At 45.5% G+C, this 22,938-nt stretch overlaps 1 protein-coding gene and 1 non-coding gene across 2 annotated transcripts in view; one reads left to right on the forward strand and one right to left on the reverse strand.

Moving 5' to 3' along the window:
- Positions 1-14,167, reverse strand: part of LOC128405110 (neuronal acetylcholine receptor subunit alpha-7-like) — a 113,427-nt gene extending 99,260 nt beyond the window's left edge. The window contains exon 1 of the mRNA XM_053371337.1: positions 13,662-14,167. Within this exon, the coding sequence (XP_053227312.1) occupies positions 13,662-13,740 (79 nt within the window). The 5' untranslated portion in view covers positions 13,741-14,167. The remainder of the gene's footprint in view (positions 1-13,661) is intronic.
- Positions 14,168-22,392: 8,225 nt separating this feature from the next.
- Positions 22,393-22,466, forward strand: TRNAI-GAU (transfer RNA isoleucine (anticodon GAU)). The gene has a single exon. It is a non-coding gene; the product is annotated as a tRNA-Ile (tRNA).
- Positions 22,467-22,938: the final 472 nt, after the last annotated feature.

Below are 22,938 nucleotides of genomic sequence, written 5' to 3' on the forward strand. Positions count from 1 at the left end.
TCGAAAGCATGCCAGCGCAAATAGATAAATAGGTACCACTGCGGTGGGAAGGTAAACAGCGTTTCTGTGCACTCTGGTTTCCATCACGGTGTTCCATTGCACCAGAAACGGTTTAGTCATGCTGGTCACATGACCCAGAAAGCTGTCTGTGGACAAACGCAAGCTCCCTCAGCCTGAAAGTGAGATGAGCGCCGCAACCCCATAGTCACCTTTGACAGGATGTAACCATCCAGGGGTCCTTTACCTTTACCTTTATGTCTCTGAATACCAGTTCCTGGGAATCGCAAGTGGAGAGAAAACTTTTGCAGACAATTTTGTTTCGGTCCACATTCAAAAGTGAACCTACTTAATTAAAACTCCCTGAAGCAATATACAAACTGAAATGTAGTCATCTGTTGAGATTCTCTATTCACTAAATTTTGCAACGCACTTCTCCAACCATGTATACAAAAATGCATATACTAGTTCAGTGTTTCCCAAGCATAGGTCTCCAGCTGTTTTGGACTACAACTTCCAACATCCCTAACTAGCAAGACCAGTGATCAGGGATGATGAGAATTGTAGTCCAAAAACAGCTGCAGACCCAAGTCTGGGAAACACCCTACTAGGATAAAGTGTGTGTTAAATGCACACAATAATGATAATGCAAAAAATACATAACTGATTGCAGAAATGTGTATATTTGACAACATTGCATACAAAATTGTGTATATCAGAAGAAATTCACACTAAAATGCTAATGACTTTTCATGAGGACTTCTCTTTAAAAAAAAAGCAAACTGATGTAGAAATGTGGAAAACTGATCTTAAAACTAGAAAAATAAGTAACAGAGAGAAATTGAAATTGATACCTTATGGGTCTAAGGAAAGATTCCCCTGGCTCAACCACAAAGTCTGTTGGACAATGGTAGGCTGATCACTGGTGGAGGAACGGGAGTGTGGAGGGAGTGGACCTCCCCCAGCACCACTTTTCCGGTAGGGTGCCATTGTGGTGCCCCCCTGACACGCGCTGTGGACCCCCGCACGCTCCAGGTGCCACGTCCCCACAGGCGACACGCCACACCCCCTCCTGCTCTCCACCCCCGGTAGCGAAGCATACAGCTTCGCCACTGAGGCTGATACAACCTAGCTCAAAATGTGCCACAAGTCTAAAACAGCATCTCAGTGTGCAGCGGTGCAAAGTTCTGTGCGACATTGAAGAGACTCATCACGTGCATCAGGAGAAGCCACGAGGCCCAGGGAAGCCCATCACCATGGCAAGGAGGCCTGCCCCATCCCTGTATATTTTGAGGGGCTGGGCTGTCCTCAGCCCCATAGAGTTGGGGCCGATGTCAGTATACATGCATGCAAGTGCCTCCATAGAATGGAAGGCATTAAGGCAAGCCACATATTGTATGGCAAATCAAGTGCATGTAAAACACATATATGCCCTATGTTGCACTTAGAGGACATTAGTCCCTTTTCACATCTGGGGGCAACCGAGGCATGGCAATGTGACCAGCTCTAGATTGGTCAGAGCATTCATGAGTAGAAAAAACAATTAGGTAGCAAATAAAAGCATCTCTGGGCATATCATCGCTGAGCAATAACAGCTTTGGCCTCCCACCACACTTCAGCATAAGAACCAGAAATTAAGAACGCTTCACAAAAAAGCAGACTTCTCACACACACCACTTTTCACATTTTTCTTATGCTACTGTCTCCCTAGGAGAATTTAATCCCTCCATTATTTAGACAACAATAAGTTATCGGCTAACTAGCCAATACAATAAGTCCAATGAAAGAAGTGTTTCTCTCAGCCCTTTGTTGGGGTTCTGTCAGGATTTACACAGACCAAAAAAACAAAACCTAAAGGCAAGACTAGAGAAAGTGTCTTTTTGAGGCTTATTTACTTCGAAATATTGAAGCAGTATTTACCACAGAGTGTAGGAGCAAACCAAAAGCACAGTAACGGTAGCTGTGATAAGCAAAAATGCATTTCAGAAGCTTTCACAGAAAACTTACCCAAGTGATCATTCTGAGCTGGTGGAGTAGAGAAGAAATCAAGATACTGTAGTAAAGAAGGAAGCTTCCTGCCCCAGTGAAGTATTGGTGGGAGAACCCACACGCTATATGAAATCCCTCTATATTCATATGATATTTAAATGGCAACTCTGTGGGGGTTAATGAAGAGAGGAGCTAAGTTCATTCAGCATTCCTAAAACAATGGACTTTAATGTTACCAAAATTCCTGACTGGGATCTGACAGCAATACAGTACAGTGGTACCTCAGGTTACATACGCTTCAGGTTACAGACTCCGCTAACCCAGAAACAGTACCTTGGGTTAAGAACAGTAATCACCTGGCAGCAGCGGGAGGCCCTATTAGCTAAAGTGGTACCTCAGGTTAAGAACAGTTTCAGGTTAAGTACGGACCTCCAGAACGAATTAAGTACTTAACCTGAGGTACCACTGTATTTGCTTCCTGGCCTCTCCCAAACCAGATTTCCTTTCACGTTCCAGTACATAACACTAGAAAGCTCCCTTCCTTTGACCCCCCATTGTCTTTCAAGACTACTTTGGATTCTAGTGACGCCCCAAAATATTCCACCCCATCTTCTCTCACATACATCATAAGCAGAAAGTGCTAACAATGCTACCTTTACTAGCTAGGCTTCCTCTGAACTCCTTATCTGAAGCATCTGACCTGAGTTTGTGAATGCACTACAGGTGCGTGTTGTAAAGATAATCTCATTTGCAGCTCCCAAACTCTGATTTGACAGAAAGATCAGATAGCTACAAACATAGGTAAAAGAGCAGAGACAGAAAGTAATGAGATTGAATCATATTTAAGATGAGAATCAATCTATCCCATCTTTTCATACTTCCCTTAATAAATTCTACTACTATGATAGATAAGTAACAGAAATAATGGAAGATCTATTAGGCAGGCTGCTTGCATAGCAGGAGTCTTACAAGGCTCAGGGAAGTGCAGGATGTCGCAATAAGAATATTTATGCAGGGGTGCATAGGCTTCTGTGACAAAAAATGAATATATTTTTCTCAAACATCAATCATCATTATCAGCTTGCCTATTCGCACCTCTCTTCTGCCCTTAATCTGTGTCAAAATTGAAGCAGGGCAACTCTGTTTTCTAAGATCAAGAATCCTCACTCACTTAGTATGGAAAGAAAAGCACCTCTCAGTCTTTGCTGGGTGACTTTCCTTTGCCACAGAACAAGTAACAGTAAAATGTTCAGAGGAATTCAGAAGCAGGTTGTACACAGGCAGGATTTGCAGTGGAAGCCCAGAATCAAACTAGTCTAAATAAAAACAAAAACAAAACAGAAAAATATATATGGGGGAACAGAGAGAGGGGAAAAACAGAGAGTCGTCTTTCAAAGGTAGATCGTTTCTTAAAAATATAAAGCAGTATAGAAATGAAATAATAATAAAGGTAAAGGGTAAAGGGACCCCTGACCATTAGGTCCAGTCGTGGCCAACTCTGGGGTTGCAGCGCTCATCTCACTTTATTGGCCGAGGGAGCCGGCGTACAGCTTCCGGGTCATGTGGCTGGCAAACCAGAGCAGCGCACGGAAACGCCATTTACCTTCCCGCCAGAGCGGTACCTATTTATCTACTTGCACTTTGACGTGCTTTCAACTGCTAGGTTGGCAGGAGCAGGGACCGAACAACGGGCGCTCACCCCGTCATGGGGATTCAAACCATCAACCTTCTGATCGGCAAGTCCTAGGCTCTGTAGTTTAACCCACAGCGCCACCCGCGTCCCTCAAATATTATTAATAATAAAAGATCTTAACACTTGTCTCACACATAAAATGGTGGACCCTCCCAGCTCTCACCTGGGAGCTTTCCTTCCTTCTCCCAGACTCTCAGCCTGGGAGTTCTTCCCTTCCCTTCGGGATTCTTCTACCAACCTTCCATCACTTCCTGTTTGTGTAATCCTGAGATCCAGCTCTTCTCAATCTGCCTGCCTCACAGACAACTGCAGGCTGCTTGGCTTTGATCTCTCACACATCAGCCCCTAGCCTTCTTGCTCGCCACACACCCCAGCCCACTTAGTGGAGGAAATAAGGGTGAGTCACCTCCATCTATCACTTATGTCTTCTTGAGCCATCTTAGCACCTATTGAGACACTTCTGCTGAATCTCATTGGCAATCAATAGTCTTTTGTCAGGTCTTAAGAGGTATTGCCTCAAGGTACCCCACAGTGATTGCTCTAAAATGGAAAAAAAAAATCAAGAATCATAAAGCAGTATGGGGGGAAAGTCAAAAAGCATAGAGCGGTATGGGAGCCCAAGAGACCATCTTACACCAAACCACCGCAGAAGCTGAAAACATTGGCAATCTACAAGTGCAGGAATCCCCAAACTCGGCCTTCCAGGTGTTTTGGGACTACAACTCCCATCATCCCTAGCTAACAGGACCAGTGGTCAGGGATGATGGGAATTGTAGTCCCAAAACATCTGAGGGGCCGAGTTTGGGGATGCCTGTACAAGTGTGTGTATTTGTGATGCCCAAGGGAACAGCTTTAGCTGCCACCAGCTTGTAAAAGGGACTAAGAACCCAAAAGAGGTGTGCTGGGAAGGGGAGAAATGTACAGGAATGGGAACATTTGAAGAATACAGTTTTGAAAACATGGCAGCTTTAGCTTAAATGGGGCAGCTGGAAAGTGTGGTACAAACTCAGGTGCACCAATCAAGGTTGGGAAGGATAAAAGACAAGCAAGGCAGAGACACTGTGTCTGCTCAACTTTCTCCGTTGATTAGCTGCTTCGGGAATGCCACTGGACTGTTTGCGGTTTGTATTGGACCCAGACTGGCATTAGTCCAGTTAGACCATCTGACTACTCTCTAGTGTTGCCCTTGGGACTGTGTGCCCTATCAGCACTTACCTCTGTGAATGCCAAAGTTCAGGACACCTGAGCTCTTGAGAAAGGACTCCTCACAGACTTGGCTGCTAAACGGGCACATTGCTGCTGACACTCTGCAGAATGCTGTCGTGTTAATGAGGTCTTCCCTTTAATTTTCCATAAAATATGGGAAAGCTGTATCAAATCACAAGGACTTGCTACTTTTTGTTTTTGTCAGAGAAGGTCATTGCTCCTGCGAGTCACCCTACTTCCTATGCACTGTTTCCATAGCCTGGTGTTTCTCAAACTTGGGGCTCCAGCTGTTTTTCTGGACTACAACTCCCATCATCCCTAGCTACCAGGACCAGTGGTCTGGGATGATGGGAACTGTAGTCCGAAAAAATCTGGAGGCCCGATTTTGGGAGACCCTGCTGTAGCCCATCCTTCATCGCCTCTTGTGGAGAAGTTTCTGTGGTTTCTTTCAGATGGGCCACTCTATCAATCCACATCAGGCCTACACAGCTTGTGATCCATCAAGCCCAACACAGCCTACTAGCCCACTGGGTGTTTGTAAGCTTTTCTGTTTTTTATTGCTTGCTTGGGACTTCGCAAACTGAGGACGGGCCATTAAGCACCTGGCAGGTCACAATAGATGAGATGCCTCCAGCTTGGCAGGTGACAACTTGCAGAGGCCTGGCCTGATTTACGACGGCATGCAGGCAGTTCTTTTAAAATATCATGTTAGCCTCATAATTCCTGCTTGGCTGGAATGCTAGCCTTCAAACAATTGCTTTGTCACAAGCTGCATTAAGTTTAATGGACTTGTATCAGGACTGGGCTGTGGAGATGAGGCTGGATGGTTTTCCCTGCAGGCCAGTGCTCTTGTTGGTGCCTCTGTCTTTGGTTTTTATAGCTCAATGCATTGGGAATGTGCCAAGGGATGGGGACCCATGGCTGCTTCCACCTATTTCTTCCTCCAGACTCATGCTTGACATTGCCCATGTTGGCAGAGTAGCTAAATTTCAGCAGGGAAGCCACATCAGGAGTAATACTGTCTTAATTTCAAGAAAAATGTCCAAACACTTGTCAAAATATTCAAAAACATTTACTTGCAGAACATATCACTCATACCCTCCAACATTTCTCCAATGAAAATAGGGACGTCCTATTCCATAATAGGGAGGCGGGTAGCGCTGTGGGTTAAACCACAGAGCCTAGGGCTTGCTGATTGGAAGGTCGGTGGTTTGAATCCCCGCAACGGGGTGAGCTCCCATTGCTCGATCCCTGCTCCTGCCAACCTAGCAGCTTGAAAGCATGTCAAAGTGCAAGTAGATAAATAGGTACCACTCCGGCGGGAAGGTCAATGGCGTTTCTGTGCGCTGCTCTGGTTCGCCAGAAGCGGCTTAGTCATGCTGGCCACATGACCCGGAAGCTGTACACCAGCTCCCTCAGCCAATAAAGCAAGATGAGCGCTGCAACCCCAGAGTCGTCCGTGACTGGACCTAACAGTCAGGGGTCCCTTTACCTTTTTATTCCATAATAACAATTTTATTATTTATACCCTGCCCATCTGACTGGGTTGCCCCAGCCACTCTGGGCAGCTCCCAACATGTAGAAAAAGATAATAAAGCATTAAACGTTTAAAAACTTCCCTATGCAGGGCTGCCTTCAGATGGCTCAGAGGTCGGATAACTCCATACCCTCCCACATTTCTCTGATGAAAATAAGGGTGTCCTAAGGAAAAGTGGGACATTCCGGGATCTAATCAGAAACCAGGACAGTTTATGTAAATCCAGGACTGTCCCTGGAAAATACAGACACTTGGAGGGTCTGATAGCTGAAGAAGAATATATGCAGAGTATTTACATTCACATGCTTATCCAAGTATGGGCTTTGTTTTTCTTAGTTGAAGATTACAGCTTCTTCCTTAAACATTCAAACAAATTGTGTCTTTCTCTCTTTCCAGTACTTGCTCTTAGCCTTCTGAGCATGACCCAGCTAGGGCACGCAGGTTCCTTCTGAGCATAGCTGTCAACTTACAGATTTGAAAATAAGGGGCCAGCAGCCTCGAAAATAAGGGATCAGCAGCCAAAATAAGGTATTTTGCTTAGCTTATACATAAATCCGGCACTGATGGAGCCATGCTGCTTTTGCTGCCACTGACTGTGTTTTGCAGGGGGTTGGACTAGATGATCCTAAGGTTCTACAACTTCGACCAAAGAAGAGGGGCAGACAAAACTGATGAACGACGTCGAGATGGCAAAGCTTACAGGTAGAATTAGAAACCAGGAAGAGGACCTCTTTAATAAAGAATGGGGAAAGTTTATAATTTAGTTGAAAAGCTATTGTAAAGAGTTACATACATTGGTAGGATTGACAGAAAACTTGTAGTAAAAATTTGAACTCTGGATGGACAAATGATTTATAAAAAAGAGTTATGAAAGGAATGCAGAGGGGGAAATCACTACATTAAGATGCTGCACTGGTTGGAGGGTGTGCTAAGCAGCATGTTGGGGCTGCCGTCATCCTGGTGTGAGGAGTTCCATTGGCCCTTCCCCGCCCGAGAGAGAGGGAGGGAGGGAGAGAGACTCTCGCCCACGCCACCCGTGAGCCCGGCATGAGGCGGTTGCGCCGCCGCTGCGGCCACTGAAGCACTGCCCTTCTGCGTCCCTCCCCATCCCCTCCTCTTCCTCCTCCCTCAGGCCGCCTCCTCAGCTGCCGCCGCTGCCACCTCCGGCTTCCCCTGGCAGCGCGGTGGAAGTCTCGCAAGAGAGGGGCTGCCTGCCCGCCCGCTGCCACCCGTCTCTTCACGACGCACCCCTGAGGGGAAAAAGGGAGAGACAGAGACGCGGCAGCTCATGCGCGCACTCTCTCGAGGCAGAGGACCCCGAGCCGCTGCTTCCCTCCCGAGCTGGGCAAGCATGAAACCCGGGAAATTTAAGGGACATCATCAATAAGGGACAGCAGCGGGACACGGCACTGGAATAAGGGAGTTTCCCGCCAAATAAGGGACGGTTGACAGCTATGCTTCTGAGAGGTTTCCACTTAACAGGCCACACATTGAGTTCCGTTCTCCATATGAAAGCAAGTGGACAAAAGGACCCAGGCGAGGATCAGGCAGAATTAGGTACCCCATTTTGCCTGTATGTTTGAAGGTAAAGCGTGCATTCTCCATTGAATGCCGTAGGATTTCCTTCTGAACAGATGTGGAAAAGGATTGCGGTGCAAATACTGCATTTTTGTCATCACCATCAGACATGTAAGCACTTCACATTCAACTGTCCTGCAAAGCAGGCTAAGAACTGATAGCCCCCAAGGAGGGCTGGTGTCCATTGTTACTGGTAGGGTGGAATTAGGACTGGAACCACCACAAAGTGGTCTATCTCCATATAATAGACTAAGAGACCAGCCTGAGAAATAGTGGCTTATTCAAGGTCACCACTGAGGGCTTCCAGCTCAGGCTTTTAACTGCCACAGTACCTAAAAATAAATCTGACTGCTTAAAGAATGATGGTGTATTAACATATTCTATATGTGCTGCTGCTTAACATAGTCCAATTGTGTACCTAGAGCGCTTTCCTGACAATTGTAATAAGGGATGATTGAAAGTATGGAGAAACCTGTTTAGTTTACAAATTCCACACACAGTCTGTTCTCTCCTTTCTCTGCCCCTTGGCATGACACAGCCTTGGCTTTGCCTTCTTTGGAGCTGGTCAAATACTGCTTACAACAGCTCTGTGTGTCACCTCCAAATCTTATGCGGCGTGTTGCAGTGGCATGCAAAATGGCAACAAACTGTTGGTGAAAAATGATTTAGACAACCTGTGAGGAGAGAAGGGCAATAAAGCCGATGCATTAAGTAGAGCAGACATTCCTAGCCAAGTGCAGAACGCCTGCCCTTTGTAGAAGCCTGGCTGCAAGCATGTAGATCAGGCATGAAGAAGCAAGCTCTCCAAATGTTGTAGGACTCCAACTCCCATCAGCCCCAGACAGTATGGCCAGTGGTCAGGGATGGTGGGAGTTGCAGTTCAAGCACTGGGAAAGCCACTGGTTCCCCATGCAATAGAGAAGAGAGAGAGAAATGATCAAGGCAGCTATAATCATAGGTGTAAGGGACATGGGTGGCGCTGTGGGTTAAACCACAGAGCCTAGGACTTGCCGATCAGAAGGTCGGCGGTTCGAATCCCCGTGACGGGGTGAGCTCCCGTTGCTTGGTCCCTGCTCCTGCCAACCTACAGTTCGAAAGCACGTCAAAGTGCAAGTAGATAAATAGGTACCGCTCCGGCGGGAAGGTAAATGGCGTTTCCATGTGCTGCTCTGGTTCACCAGAAGCGGCTTAGTCATGCTGGCCACATGACCCAGAAGCTGTACGCCAGCTCCCTCGGCCAATAAAGTGAGATGAGCGCCGCAACCCCACAGTTGGCCACAACTGGACCTAATGGTCAGGGGTCCCTTTACCTTTACCTTTAATCATAGGTGTTGTTGTGGGGGAGTACATGAAACACATTGAGCACTTGTGGGTGTAAGCACTATAGAAGTACTGACTATGATTATCAGGGAACCTACTGGATCTGAGGAAACCCAGAATATGTGGGTGAATTTTGACAGCAGAACCCCTTTCAGACTGGTGGTTTGTACACTAGCCGGGGCGAGGAAGAGTGTCTCTGCAGCTTTTACAGGGTTGCTCAGATCCCTCAAGCCACTTGCACTTTCCACATGCAGAGCTGCAAACAGGTGACTTAAGTAGTGAATGTTGACAATGGTAATGACCTGATAGGCAAGGTTTCCCAAACTTGAGCCTCCGGCTGTTTTTGGACTACAACTCCCATCATCCCTAGCTAGCAGGACCAGTGGTCAGGGAGGATGGGAGCTGTAGTCCAAAACAGCTGGAGAACCCTATTTAGGGGAAAGTAGGCAACTTCCATCTCACCATCCCCCCCAAACAGACCCTGGAGCTAGCTGTCAAACCTGACAATACTAAACAACCATCTCTGCAGCACCGCATACTTGTCCCAACCAGGTACCGTGTCTGCCTCTCTGTGTGTTGAATGCACAGCATCTTGGGATCCAAAGACATTCCACCTCCACTATGGTCCGTTTCATGAGTATCTTTCAAGTGTTACACTCAATGGAGGGAAGGGAGTAGGGTTCTGCTTGCCTTTCCCACTTCCAAATGCTATGTTTTCAGTTCAATGTGTTTCAGTTCATTGGAGGAGGGATTTTATTCTTTTCTAACTGCAATGTCAACCAAGTTTCCCAAGTCAGATCAGGTCCCTCACAAATCTTCATGTCCATCACTCTGCTTTTCTCTACTCTATTCCTATGCACAATATCTCTATAGTTTTCTAGATCTCTGTTTCTCTGCTCTACTCTTTGCAAGGAACAGGTACTGCCTACAGAGTGCTGAAAAGCTCCAGAGAATAATTTTTAAGCAGAACAGGGGTGGATTATAAAAAGTAGTTAACGCTGTTATTGTTAAGTACTCACTTTACCTGTGGAAATCCCAAAGCAGCTTACAGATACAATAGAAATACTACAATCAATTCCAACAATCACAATCACCACCATCAGGACTTTGAATGTCATTTCAGCAGATAGATCATATATTGCGCACCTTACAGAATTGTTATATGAACACATATTCTGAAACAGCAGCCATTCCAGATTCAACACTATCTGATTTGTCTGACAAATAAAGTATTAAACCATAGTTTGGGGGGGGGGGACATGGGGTGAACACCTTCTGCCTCCACCTCTGTTTTTACCACTTTGAATTAGGGATGAGGAAATCTGTCAGTTTTGGTTTCTCCCAGTTTCTCATTTTTCTAAACTTTAGTCAAGTTCTCCACATTTCCAAATCAGTTTGGGGTAGTGTGTGTGTGTGTGTGTGTGTGTGTTTAAAGAAGTCCTCATGAAAACTCACCAGCAAATTTATCATACGGTACACAGTTTTCTAGGCAATTCTGCCTAATATGCATATTTTTGCAAAGCAATTTTCCCTGAATATAACACATGACTAATATATGCATTTTCACACACACTTTCCCCTAGCATATGCATCTTTGTAAACAATGCTTGGCTAGAGAACCGCCCTCCAAAATTTGGAGAGTTTTGAAACAGCACATATTTGCTTTTTGCTGTTGTATTTTTGTATCTTGATTTCCCTCCCGGCAGCGTAAGGCTGTGTAGATTGCCTTCCCCTTCCCTCTTTTATCTGCACAAGAAGTCTGTGAGGTAGGCTAAGCTGTGAGTTGGTAGTTCAGACACCAAAGTCGCAAAACTGCACATCCTTAAGAGTATTTCTTGCTTGCTACTATTTATCTGGTTTAGCAAAGATTTGTTCCGTTCCATTTTGGCGTTCTGCTGTAAATACCGGGACAATGAAACATTGCAGTTAAAGCAAGGAGGCTGTTTTTCTAGCTTTGTTGCATGATCTGTGAATGACATTACATAAGAACATAAGAAGAGCCTGCTGGATCTGACCAACAGCCCATCTAGTTCTCAGAATAGCCAAGCAGATGCCTGTGAGATGACCACAAGCAAGACCTGAGCACTATAGCACTCTTCCTTTCTACAGTGTCAGGAAACTGGTATTCAGAAGCATACAGCTGCCCACTGTGAAGGCAGCTGTCATGGCTGGTAGCCTCTGGTAGCCCTATCCTCCATTAATATGTCTAATCCTTTTAAAGCCACATGTCCTCCAACATTTCTCCGAGGGAAATAGGGATGTCCTATTCCATAACAGCAACAGCAACAACAGCAACATTATTTATACCCTGTGCATCTTACTGGGTTGCCCCAACAACTCTGGGCAGCTTCCAACATACAGTGGTACCTCAGGTTACAGATGCTTCAGGTTACAGACTCTACTAACCCAGAAATAGTACCTTGGGTTAAGAACTTTACCTCAGGATGAGAACAGAAATCGTGTGGCAGCGGCGTGGCGGCAGCAGGAGGCCCCATTAGCTAAAGTGGTACCTCAGGTTAAGAACAGTTTCAGGTTAAGAACAGACTTCCGGAACGAATTAAGTTCTTAACCCAAAGTACCACTGTATATAAAAACATAATATATTTTTTTTTAAGTTGCCCTCTACAGGACTGCCTTCAGGTGTCTTCTAAAGGTTGTATAGTTACTTATCTCCTTGGCTCAGGGGTCACATAGCTCCATGCCCTCCAACATTTCTCCAATGAAAATAGGGACATCCTAAGGAAAAGTGGGAAATTCCAGGATAATATAAGAAGCCAGGATAGTTTCTGTAAATCCAGGACTGTTCCTGGAAAATAGTGGCACTTGGAGGGTCTGAAGCCATCCACATTGGTGGCCATTATTGCCTCCTGTGGAAGTGTACTCCATAGTGTGCGGCCTGGCATGCATTTGTATATTGCTTTTCTGTCCAGGAGTTCAAGGTTGTGTGCATTTTCCTCCCCTCCTCCCCTTTTATATTTGTAACAACCCTGTGAGGTAGACTAGGCTGTGTTAATATACAGTGGTACCTCGGGTTAAGTACTTAATTCATTCTGAAGGTCCATTCTTAACCTGAAACTGTTCTTAACCTGAAGCACCACTTTAGCTAATGGAGCCTGCCTCTGCCGCTGTGCCGCCGGAGCACGATTTCTGTTCTCATCCTGAAGCAAAGTTCTTAACCCAAGGTACTGTTTCTGGGTTAGCGGAGTCTGTAACCTGAAGCGTATGTAACCCGAGGTACCACTGTATGCACATAAGCTGCAGATCTTGTCAACAGATTGCTGCAGAAGACAAGGGAAGAGTGGGCCTTGAGGAAATCCTGTTGGCACCCCGGAGTGAGTGCATTTAGGAGCACAGCCAAAGATGAAGGCTTAACTCTAGACCAGGTTTCTCAGGTCCAAGTCGGATCAAGTTTCTCAACAGGAGTTTACCCTCTATATTGTGTTGATTCTTACCTTTAAATAAGAACTTCCAAAGTAACTTTCATGATCATCTTTCATAGTATCCAATTTAGCCCTTCGTCTGGCTTTTCTATTCCCTGTCTATTTTACTGAATTGCTTCATTCCCATGCAATTTCATAACTGATTTAGCTGTTGGGTTACACGTACAGATTCATTTTATGTACCTTATATAATAGATTCATCTTCAGGCTGATGCATCAACAATTCGAGTTAAGCCAAAACCTATTTATTTAAACCAGTAGCCATGATACTAATATAGAAGATTAAATCCAGGTATTGTATCAACTACACAGTGAGCCAGGCTCCCCTAGCTAATACTCTTTACTTTTCCTTTTGTCCATCCCTAACTTAGGAACCTTGTATTATAGAAATGAACATATAACACGGAAAAGATTGAAAGAGAAATAGTTCATCTCCCTCATCCTTACATCTCAAGCCCAATAAAATGATCCACAAGTCCTCTTTAAAGCGTTCCTATCTTAGTCTGCCCTATCTGAGAAATATATGCCATTTTATGTTCAGAATCCAAGACTGAAGCCGTCACAGTCTTTTATTTCTATTATTGACATTTGTATTCACAGAGAAAGTTGTCAGAGCAAAGAGCTCTCGCACATCCCTGCCTTGGGGGGGGGGGTCAAAAATATCAGAAGTACAACATCAGTTCACAGGTGTTTGTTTTTTTAGTATATATATTAAAAATCCTCTGCTTTGTTTTATTCCTGTTTGTACTCATTGTACGCATCCCATTGACTTTGATGGGGACAAATAGCCCCTGAAAAAGTTTCCCAATGCACATCTCCAGGGAAATCAGAACAGCTCGTGTTCAGCAAAGGACAAATCATCATCATCGCCACCGTATAATCAGGAAAATCCAGAACTTACCTTTAAAAAAAGACAGGAACAAGGATGCCCAGAGGTACAAGCCGGAATAGACGAAGCCCAGACACCGCTCTGTGAGCATTGTCAAGCCACAATTAGGAGTCTAGGCAGACACCAGACACCGTGAAGGAAGTCTTCCTGTCAGCTCTGAGTGATGGAGAGAGTCTCTGGCTAAGAGGGATCGCAATATCCAGCCAGCCAGTTTTGCTACCGCAAAAGAAAAGGATATCGGTCCAAGTCGCACATCACTGTTTATTGCTGGTAATAACTACATCGAAGTGCCAGCGACTTAATTAAGATTGGAAGAAGGGCTTTTTCTCTGCGCGTCTCTTCTTTCCCTCACAAGCGCTCTGCACCTTTGCTAGTGCCAGACAGAGGGAATAAGCAGGAGCACGGAAGCTAATGTGTGCAGGGAAGGGGGAGGAGAAGGAGAAAGAAAGGGACATTGCTGCCTCTGAGAGATTTTCCACATTCCCTCTCTCTCTCTCTCTCTAACAGTAACTCTGGGCCAACACGTCAGCAGTGTTTTCTACGCTAGTATGAGAGTGCCTCTAGAGCTACATGCCAGGCAGTGCGAGACGAGAGCGCCGCTCTTTTTCCTTTTCATGGTCGCTGATGGAGCAATTTTCAGTCAGAGAATTACAGCATGACATTGTTTGCGACCTAACGTTGGAAGAAGAGAAGTCTAGGGAGGAAGTTGCAGCCTGTTAACAGCCGTAGGGTTCAGAGCCTTAGGAGGAATCTGTTGCACCCCACAACACAGACTTTCTTTTAGAGGCTCCCCAAAGAGAAAAATAAACAGTCTTTTTCAACTGTACTGCCTTTTCCAGAGATTGCTTCCTTTCATCCCCTGTTCCGGTCCTTTTTTATGGCCCCAAGATTTCGCTGCAAAATTCGTCTTAGCATTCCAATAAACAAGACAACACAAAAATGTATATCCCTGAAGACTTTCTTTACCCATTACATTTGGATATATTTTTTTCTCCAGATCACCAAATTAGGAACATAGGAAGGTGTATTATAATGAGACATACCACTGGTTCAGCTAGAACAGTATAATTGACTAGTAACAATTTCCCAGGCTTTCAAGTAGGGGACTCTCCCGGTCCTCAACAGGAGTTAATGGGAATTGAGCCTGGAACCTTTCTCATGGAAAGAACCTGCTCAGCTATGGTCCTTCATGTCATGCTATGTCATAACTTCATGTTATGACTTTTACGCATACCAGGAATCTCATTGGAACAACCCCTTGCACATGGTCATTCTCAGGGCGCACCATTTTTGCAGCGAATTCTTGGGCAGTTTCATACAGGGGCTTAATACAGTGGAACCTTGGATTATGTACTGTCCTCCTTATAAACGCTTTGGGTAACGAGCTCCGCTAACCCAGAAGTAGGTACTCCTGGTAGCGAACTTTGCACCAGGATGCGAGCAGAAGTCGTGCACCGGCAGTGGCGTGGCAGCAGCAGGAGGCCCCATTAGCGAAAGCACACCTCAGGTTAAGAACTGTTTCGGGTTAAGAACGGACATCCAGAATGAATTAAGTTCATAACCAGAGGTACCACTATACAGTGGTACCTCGGGTTATAGACTCTTCAGGTTACAGCCTCCACTAACCCAGAAATAGTACCTTGGGTTAAGAACTTTGCTTCAGGATGAGAACAGAAATGCTCTGGTGGCACAGCGACAGCAGGAGGCCCCATTAGCTAAAGTGGTACCTCAGATTAAGAACAGTTTCAGGTTAAGAATGGACCTCTGGAATGAATTAAGTTCTTAACCCGAGGTACCACTGTACTGAAAATGGACCATACAGGTATCACAAATGGGACGTTGGCAACAGGGCTGGGTTGTGTGGTGGTGTTTTTTTTTAATGCACCAGATTTCCCCCAGAAACAATGCCATGTGGACACTGTAAAAAAAAAAAATGCATGTCTGTGGAGCACCCTAATCCACAACAAGCACCCATGTGGAGTTCTAATCCCTGCTGATGATGATGGGCGGTGGTGGTTAAAGTGGTGTCCTGGTGCTGTTCCACTGTGAGGCCCCCGCTACGCCCAAGTGGATGAAAAGCTACAGATGGTAGCGTGAAAAGGCCCCAAAGGGGGCGTTTTAGAGGTACAGTGCCAACAGCTTTGGTTCTGCTTAAATGAAAGCCCTCAATTCCTTTAGAGCCCAGTCCTCAGGCCCTTCATGCCAGCCTGGAGCTGGCCTAGTAAAATGGAAGATAGAACCACTCTCTGCCTACTCCCACCATGGCCAACAAGCCTGTGAGACAACAGGAGTTAGACGGTGGCAGTGTTATGCAACCCTCGAGCCAAGGAGATAAGTAACTGTACAACCTTTAGGAGACATCTGAAGGGGAGGGAGGTTTTTTTAATGTTTAATGTTTTATTATGTTTTTATATCTGCTGAAAGTCACCCACAGTGGCTCGAGCAACCCAGCCAGATGGGTGGGATATAAGTAAAATCATCATCATCATCATCATCATCATCATCATCATCATCATTAAATAGGACGTCCCTATTTCCATCAGAGAAATGTTGGGGGGCATGTATTCATCACCTCATTCTTCCTGGGCACTTACAATTTCTCTCTGATACCCCAAGCTGCCTTGAATGCATTTTTACCTAGAAAAAGGGAGGTCTAAATTTTAAAAATTAACTTTACTTGATCACGAAATGGCCCTTCCCTGCCATTCTTTTTGTGGGTCCACGCACCATTTCCCCCAATGTGATTTCCTACTTCTTTCTCCCTCATATTAACGGTTTTCACACTGTGTTCTAGAGAAGTTTCTTAGGGAGCTCTCTATGAAACATGAATTGGTAACAATAGACAACCTTCCATAAAATAAAGCTTCTCCGACTCAGTGCCCACTCTCAATCTAAAAAATACACAGCACAAAAGGGAGAGGGATTGCGAGGGAGGAGGAAAAATCCCCAAACTCTGGCCCTGGTTTTTACTTACAGAGTTCTTATAAAGACCAGCTGGAATGGAAACAGGTCAAGGTGAGGAGGAGTCCAGAGTTGCTGTTCTCTCAGGTGAGTTGAGGCAGGTCCATCCCTCCCTCTGCTGCAACTGGATGGAATGGCTTTTGCCAGGTGTCCAGTGGCTACTATAAGCTTTGTCATCCCTCCAGTGAGCGCTGGGCGGCCATTTTGTACATTTCCCCTAGTGCTCAGGAATGTTTCCTGTTGCTATTAAACAGAAGCACTGGGTGGGTGTAAAATCAATTTTGTGTGATTTCCACAATCGGGAGCAGCAGGACATAGCTGCATTCTTATGGTAAGCGCAAACTTGTCAGGGTTGCCTGCCTCTCTATATTTGTGTTATGCCACACTAACCATGGCAGCCATTTTGTGTTATTCCACATACTCAGCGTAGCAGTTGTTTTGTGACAGGTGCCCCCAACTGTCTCTCAAAGTCCAAAATGTGCCCACAGGTCTGAAAAGATCAGTGACTCCAGTTCCAGTCATTCACAGGTCACCCATGGAAAGTCCATGTGTAGCAGTAATTCAATTTTTATTACACCCTATAGGGGAAAGACACCTAATTAAACCAACCTACACCATGACCATCTCTGCAGTAAGCACCCATTTGTTAATAGATTTGATTGTTTATTGCAGTAGAATATTACTAATAGAGTTACTCAACTCTATGACCTTCCAAAAACCAACTGATCTGACATCTCTTTTCCCATTTAATTTTTAATAGCCTGCTTTTGTCATCATAATATATTACGAAAAACGGCACTAGCAAATGAACCTCTGCTATTGATGCTGTGCTGGGACTTCAGTCTAACCCGACAGTAATCATAATTAAGATTATAATTCTCATTTTCTGTAGAGACATCATGGCAATTAAATCTATTCAGGGAGTAATTATTTTTCTTCTTTTATAAAATGATTCTCTCTCTCTGTGTGTGTGTGTGTGTGTAGGCTAACAGCAAACATATATTTCATCCCTTGCTATACTTTTTAACCAGTACCATTCACCAAGAAGGTTAAGATCTTAAGTGAAATATGTATCTGTCACTTTTAATCAAGCTTACCATTGACAATGTGTAAGCAGAGAATGTGAAAACAGGGGTATGAAAAGAAATACTTGTTTTTCCATCCATGTTCCTTGCCAATGTTCAAATCATCGTAGATAATATTGTTTTCTTTCACAGCCAGTTCACACGGTCCTTTCTCAGCCATGTGATCTAATATTTATATAAACATATACATTATGACCCTTTATTCTTATAGATTACATTCTATTACACATTACAATTTCATTCTTAGTTAGCAATTAATATGTTATAATTGTCAGTACTGTAGATCAGTAATGTTCTTTAGAGGTTTGTTACATTCCGTCTGTTTTTATTTTATGCTCTGTTTTATTCACTTATAAACCACTTTGGATACTTCTGTAAAAATATGAGATATCAATAAGAAGTGGAATTGATCTCCTTTGAAAGGAGGAGAGCCATTTGTATGGGAAGCTGCCTTAGTCTAACTCAGATCATAGATTCATCTCACTCAGTATTATATATGGTGGATTTCGAAGGGGCAGAGGAACCAGAGACCAAATTGCAAACATGTGCTCGATTATGGAGAAAGCTAGAGAGCTCCAGAAAAAACATTACTTCTGCTTCATTGACTATGCAAAAGCCTTTGACTGTGTCGACCACAGCAAACTATGGCAAGTTCTTAAAGAAATGGGAGTGCCTGATCACATATCTGTCTCCTGAGAAATCTCTATGTGGGACAAGAAGCTACAGTTAGAACTGGATATGGAACAACTGATTGATTCAAAATTGGGAAAGGAGTATGACAAGGCTGTATATTGTCTCCCTGTTTATTTAACATATGCAGAATTCATCATGCGAAAGGCTGGGCTGGATGAATCCCAAATCGGAATTAAGATTGCTGGAAGAAATATCAGCAACCTCAGATGACACAACCTTGATGGCAGAAAGTGAGGAGGAATTAAAGAACGTTTTAATGAGGGTGAAAGAAGAGAACGCAAAATATGGTCTGTAGCTCAACATCAAAAAAATGAAGATCATGGCCACTGGTCCCATCACCTCCTGGCAAATAGAAGGGGAAGAAATGGAGGCAGTGAGAGATTTTACCTTCTTGGGCTCCTGATCACTGCAGATGGTGACAGCAGTCATGAAATTAAGACACCTGCTTCTTGGGAGAAAAGCAATGACAAACCTAGACAGCATCTTAAAAAGCAGAGACATCACCTTGCTGACAAAGGTCCATATAGTTAAAGCTATGGTTTTCCCAGTAGTGATGTATGGAAGTGAGAGCTGGACCATAAAGAAGGCTGCTTGCCGAAGAATAGATGCTTTTGAATTATGGTGCTGGAGGAGACTCTTGAGAGTCCCATGGACTGCAAGAAGGTCAAACCTATCCATTCTGAAGGAAATCAGCCCTGAGTGCTCACTGGAAGGGGGGTTCGCCCCAGGTGTCATCACTGAAGGGGGTGACATTCGGTGTGCCGCCTGCCCACAACTCCCAAGTCTACCCCGAGCCGTTGGAGGAAGGAGCAGAGCTGTGCCACCTTGCCGGTGGCCTCCCCCCTTCATTTTGACAGCTTGGAGGAGGCTTGGGAGTTGCAGGCGGGCAGCGCACCGTTGCCCCCCACTCCTGGGCTGCTTCTGGGGGGGAGCCTCCTCTAAGCTGTCAAAAGGAAGAGGGAAGGGAGGAAGGCTGCTGGCAAACTGGTGTGGCTCTCTCCCTCCCTGCCCCCTGGCCAGGAAGCAGCCTGCTATGGGTGGCTCGCTCTACCCTCCATGGGCATCTCTCCCCCTGGGACGCTCGCCCCACCCACATGGCCCTGCCCCAGGGTGCACAGCATGTGCACCGCTCCAGGTGCCGAAGCAGCTAGCTACCCCAGAAGGAGGAGAAGGAGAAGGAGAAGGAGAAGGAGAAGGAGAAGGAGAAGAAGAAGAAGAAGAAGAAGAAGAAGAAGAAGAAGAAGAAGAGTTTGGATTTGATATCCCACTTTATCACTACCCTAAGGAGTCTCAAAGCAGCTAGCATTCTCCTTTCCCTTCCTCCCCCACAACAAACACTCTGTGAGGTGAGTGAGGCTGAGAGACTTCAGAGAAGTGTGACTAGCCCAAGGTCACCCAGCAGCTGCATGTGGAGGAGCAGAGATGCGAACCCGGTTCACCAGATTACGAGTCCACCACTCCTAACCACTACACCACACTGGCTCTCACATTGTGTCCCCCACCAGAGGTACTCCTCCTCCTCTAACACCCCATATACCACTAAGCTAGAGCTATTGGAAGGAAGGCCAAGACATTGACTCATACAGAGACACAATGTCTCCACAATGAAGTGACTGAATGAGCCAATCAGACACGATACAGAGACGCAGCAGGATTGCCGGCTCTCAGCCGAGGCTGATTGGAAAGAGACAAGGCCAGATTTGTACACAACGACAGAGACGTAAGGGGCGAGTGGATGCATCAACTCCCAGGGAGTGAACTGACATCTTGATCCACACAAAATCTAGACTTCCATTACCGAAAAAGTGGTTTTGAGTTCAAAAGTGTCTGTTATGAAACATGTTGCATGAAGTGTCAGCCTGGTAATGCACCGAGTGCCATTTCTGTAAGAGCTGACAGAACATGATGTGAAAAGCCTGCTGGGAAAGAGAAAACACAAATGTCAATGCCAAGTAACTGCACTTTGCGAGAAAAGAATGGGATGTGTCATAAGCAATTGTTCCTTGAAAAGGGAAAGAGGTTTGCCTTTGCCCAGGCAAAGTATCCGCAACAGGCGGGTGTCGTGTAAGACTCTAAGGCAGATGGAGCAACCAGGGAGATACAGGAGCAAAGCGAGGAGTCCCTGGAGCGGCACAGGCAGCAGTGGCAGCAACAGCAAAGGGACAAGGACCCCTCGCAGAGATTGTTTACAACAGGGAAATGAAGGCAAAGCTAAGCCAGTGAATAGATCAAAAGAGGGATAAATCCTATTGCAAGGCAGGGCGGCTGAGAGAGGTGGGCAGTACTTGAGGATTTCATTTTTTGTAGCTAAGTACACTAATAATAGGAACCTGCCTAACACACAAGTCTGATCTTAGGACCTCTTATTTATGAGCATAAGAAGAGCGGCAGAATCAGGCTAAAAGCCTGTCTAGTCCAGCATCCTGTTTTCACAGTGGCCAGTCAAGTGGCCACAGGAAGCCCCCAAACAGAGTCTGAGCACAAAAGCAATCTCTCCACCTGTCATTCCCAGCAAATGGGACCCAGAGGCTTGCTGCCTCCCACAAGGAAGGTGGAGCATAGCGATCATGAAAGTGGCTACAGTGGTACCTTGGGTTACAGAAGCTTCAGGTTACAGACGCTTCAGGTTACAGACTCTGCTAACCCAGAAATAGTACCTCGGGTTAAGAACTTTCTTCAGGATGAGAACAGAAATCGTGCGGCAGCGAGAGGCCCCATTAGCTAAAGTGGTACCTCAGGTTAAGAACAGTTTCAGGTTAAGAACGGACCTCCAGAACGAATTAAGTTCTTAACCCGAGGTACCACTGTATAACCATATGTGCTGCTGTGAAGAGAAATCCAATTATTCATTTCAATACAAAATTCAGTAATGCAAGCTCTGGAGACTTTGTGATATGCTGATGTGTCATTTTACTCATCACATTAAAACACTTGTTCTTCAAAAGTTTGCCATCTCTGGGCATGTCCACCACAAGTTCTTTTCTCTGCCCCCTCATCCTCGCCAGGTGTTGACAGGTGTTGTAGACATGGACTTGGACACGGAAATGGAATGTGAATGTTGGAGTAACCTGTGGGGCAAGTTTCCCAATATAACCACCTCAGCCAGCATCAAGGAAACAACGCTGAAGATAATGCAGAAACGGTACTTGACCCCATGTGGAAAACTGAATTTAAGGTCGGGGGGGAGATGTGAAACAGTGAGAAACTGAAATGGACATATTTTACCTTCCCTATCTACCACTGAGTTAGGGTCTTCCCATCAGAATGCAGGAGCAAAGGGCAGGTGGGAGCAGCAGGTCCCAAGCTCAAAGACAAAAACTAAAGCAATCCTGCCCCAGCTTATGTGACCCAGCTGGCCAATGCAGATCCTCAGTGGCTTATCATACGCCCTGCTGTGTTTGGCTGCCCTTTCTGTCCTCCGTATTTACAGTCTTTTTCAGGCCATAAAAACATTAGGTGCATTCAACCCCTCATGTTCTGCCATGCCCAATTCCGAAGGTTGGCGGTTCGAATCCCCGTGACGGGGTGAGCTCCCGTTGCTCGGTCCCTGCTCCTGCCAACCTAGCAGTTCGAAAGCATGTCAAAGTGCAAGTAGATAAATAGGTACCACTCCGGTGGGAAGGTAAACAGCATTTCCGTGCAGTTCTGGTTTCCCCAGAAGCAGCTTAGTCATGCTTGGCCACATGACCCGGAAAAACTGTCTGCGGACAAACACTGGCTCCCTTGGCCAGTAAAAAGAGATGAGCGCCACAACCCCAGAGTCGTTCGCGACTGGGCTTAACTGTCATGGGTCCTTTACCTTTACATTTATGCAATCCTAGCAGGGGATTTCTACATGCTGTAGTTTTTTTGGTTTTAAATGCATTGGATTCAGAGCCAACCCCTGGGGAAAAAGGTATATCAGCAATGTTCAAAACATATTATTCCGGAGACTGGATGATCCTCAGGGTCCCTTTCTTCTCTGCCGTTCTATGATTCTGTGATCTATTATGTCTCCTCCTGAGGCCTGGATAGCTCAGTTGGTTAGAGCATGGTGCTGATAACACCAAGGTTGCAGGTTCAATTCCCGTATGGGGCAGCTGCATATTGGACTAGATGATCCTCAGGCCACCTTCCAACTCTACAATTCTATGATTCAATGCCCTATTGAAAACAAATTTCTGTACAGTAGCTGGCATGAAAATTTCAGGAAAGAAATACACAGAGGTTCCCCCATGAATGCAAAAGGCAAGAGCAGAGATAGCCAGGAAACAAAGCGGCAGATTGGAGGCCATCTGCTGGAGTATCAGAGCTCATGCCACTTGAGGATATCAATTCTCTGACAGCAAAATATGGCTGCTTGTTGCCCAAGAGTTTCACGCAATGTGGTTTCCGGCCAAGGGCTGGCTCACACAAGGCCATCTGGTTAGGGAAAGATTACGTGGCAGTTTGTGCAGGTATTGAATCAGGCAAGGCATCCACCACCCCAGACAAGGTGTTCATCTGTCTTCCGTGAGACAACTTGAACATTTGGTCAGCTGCCAGCCAGGATGAGTTGAATAACTGCATGA

This window comes from Podarcis raffonei, chromosome 17 (genome assembly GCF_027172205.1).
Source record: "Podarcis raffonei isolate rPodRaf1 chromosome 17, rPodRaf1.pri, whole genome shotgun sequence".
Classification (NCBI taxonomy): Eukaryota; Metazoa; Chordata; class Lepidosauria; order Squamata; family Lacertidae; genus Podarcis; species Podarcis raffonei.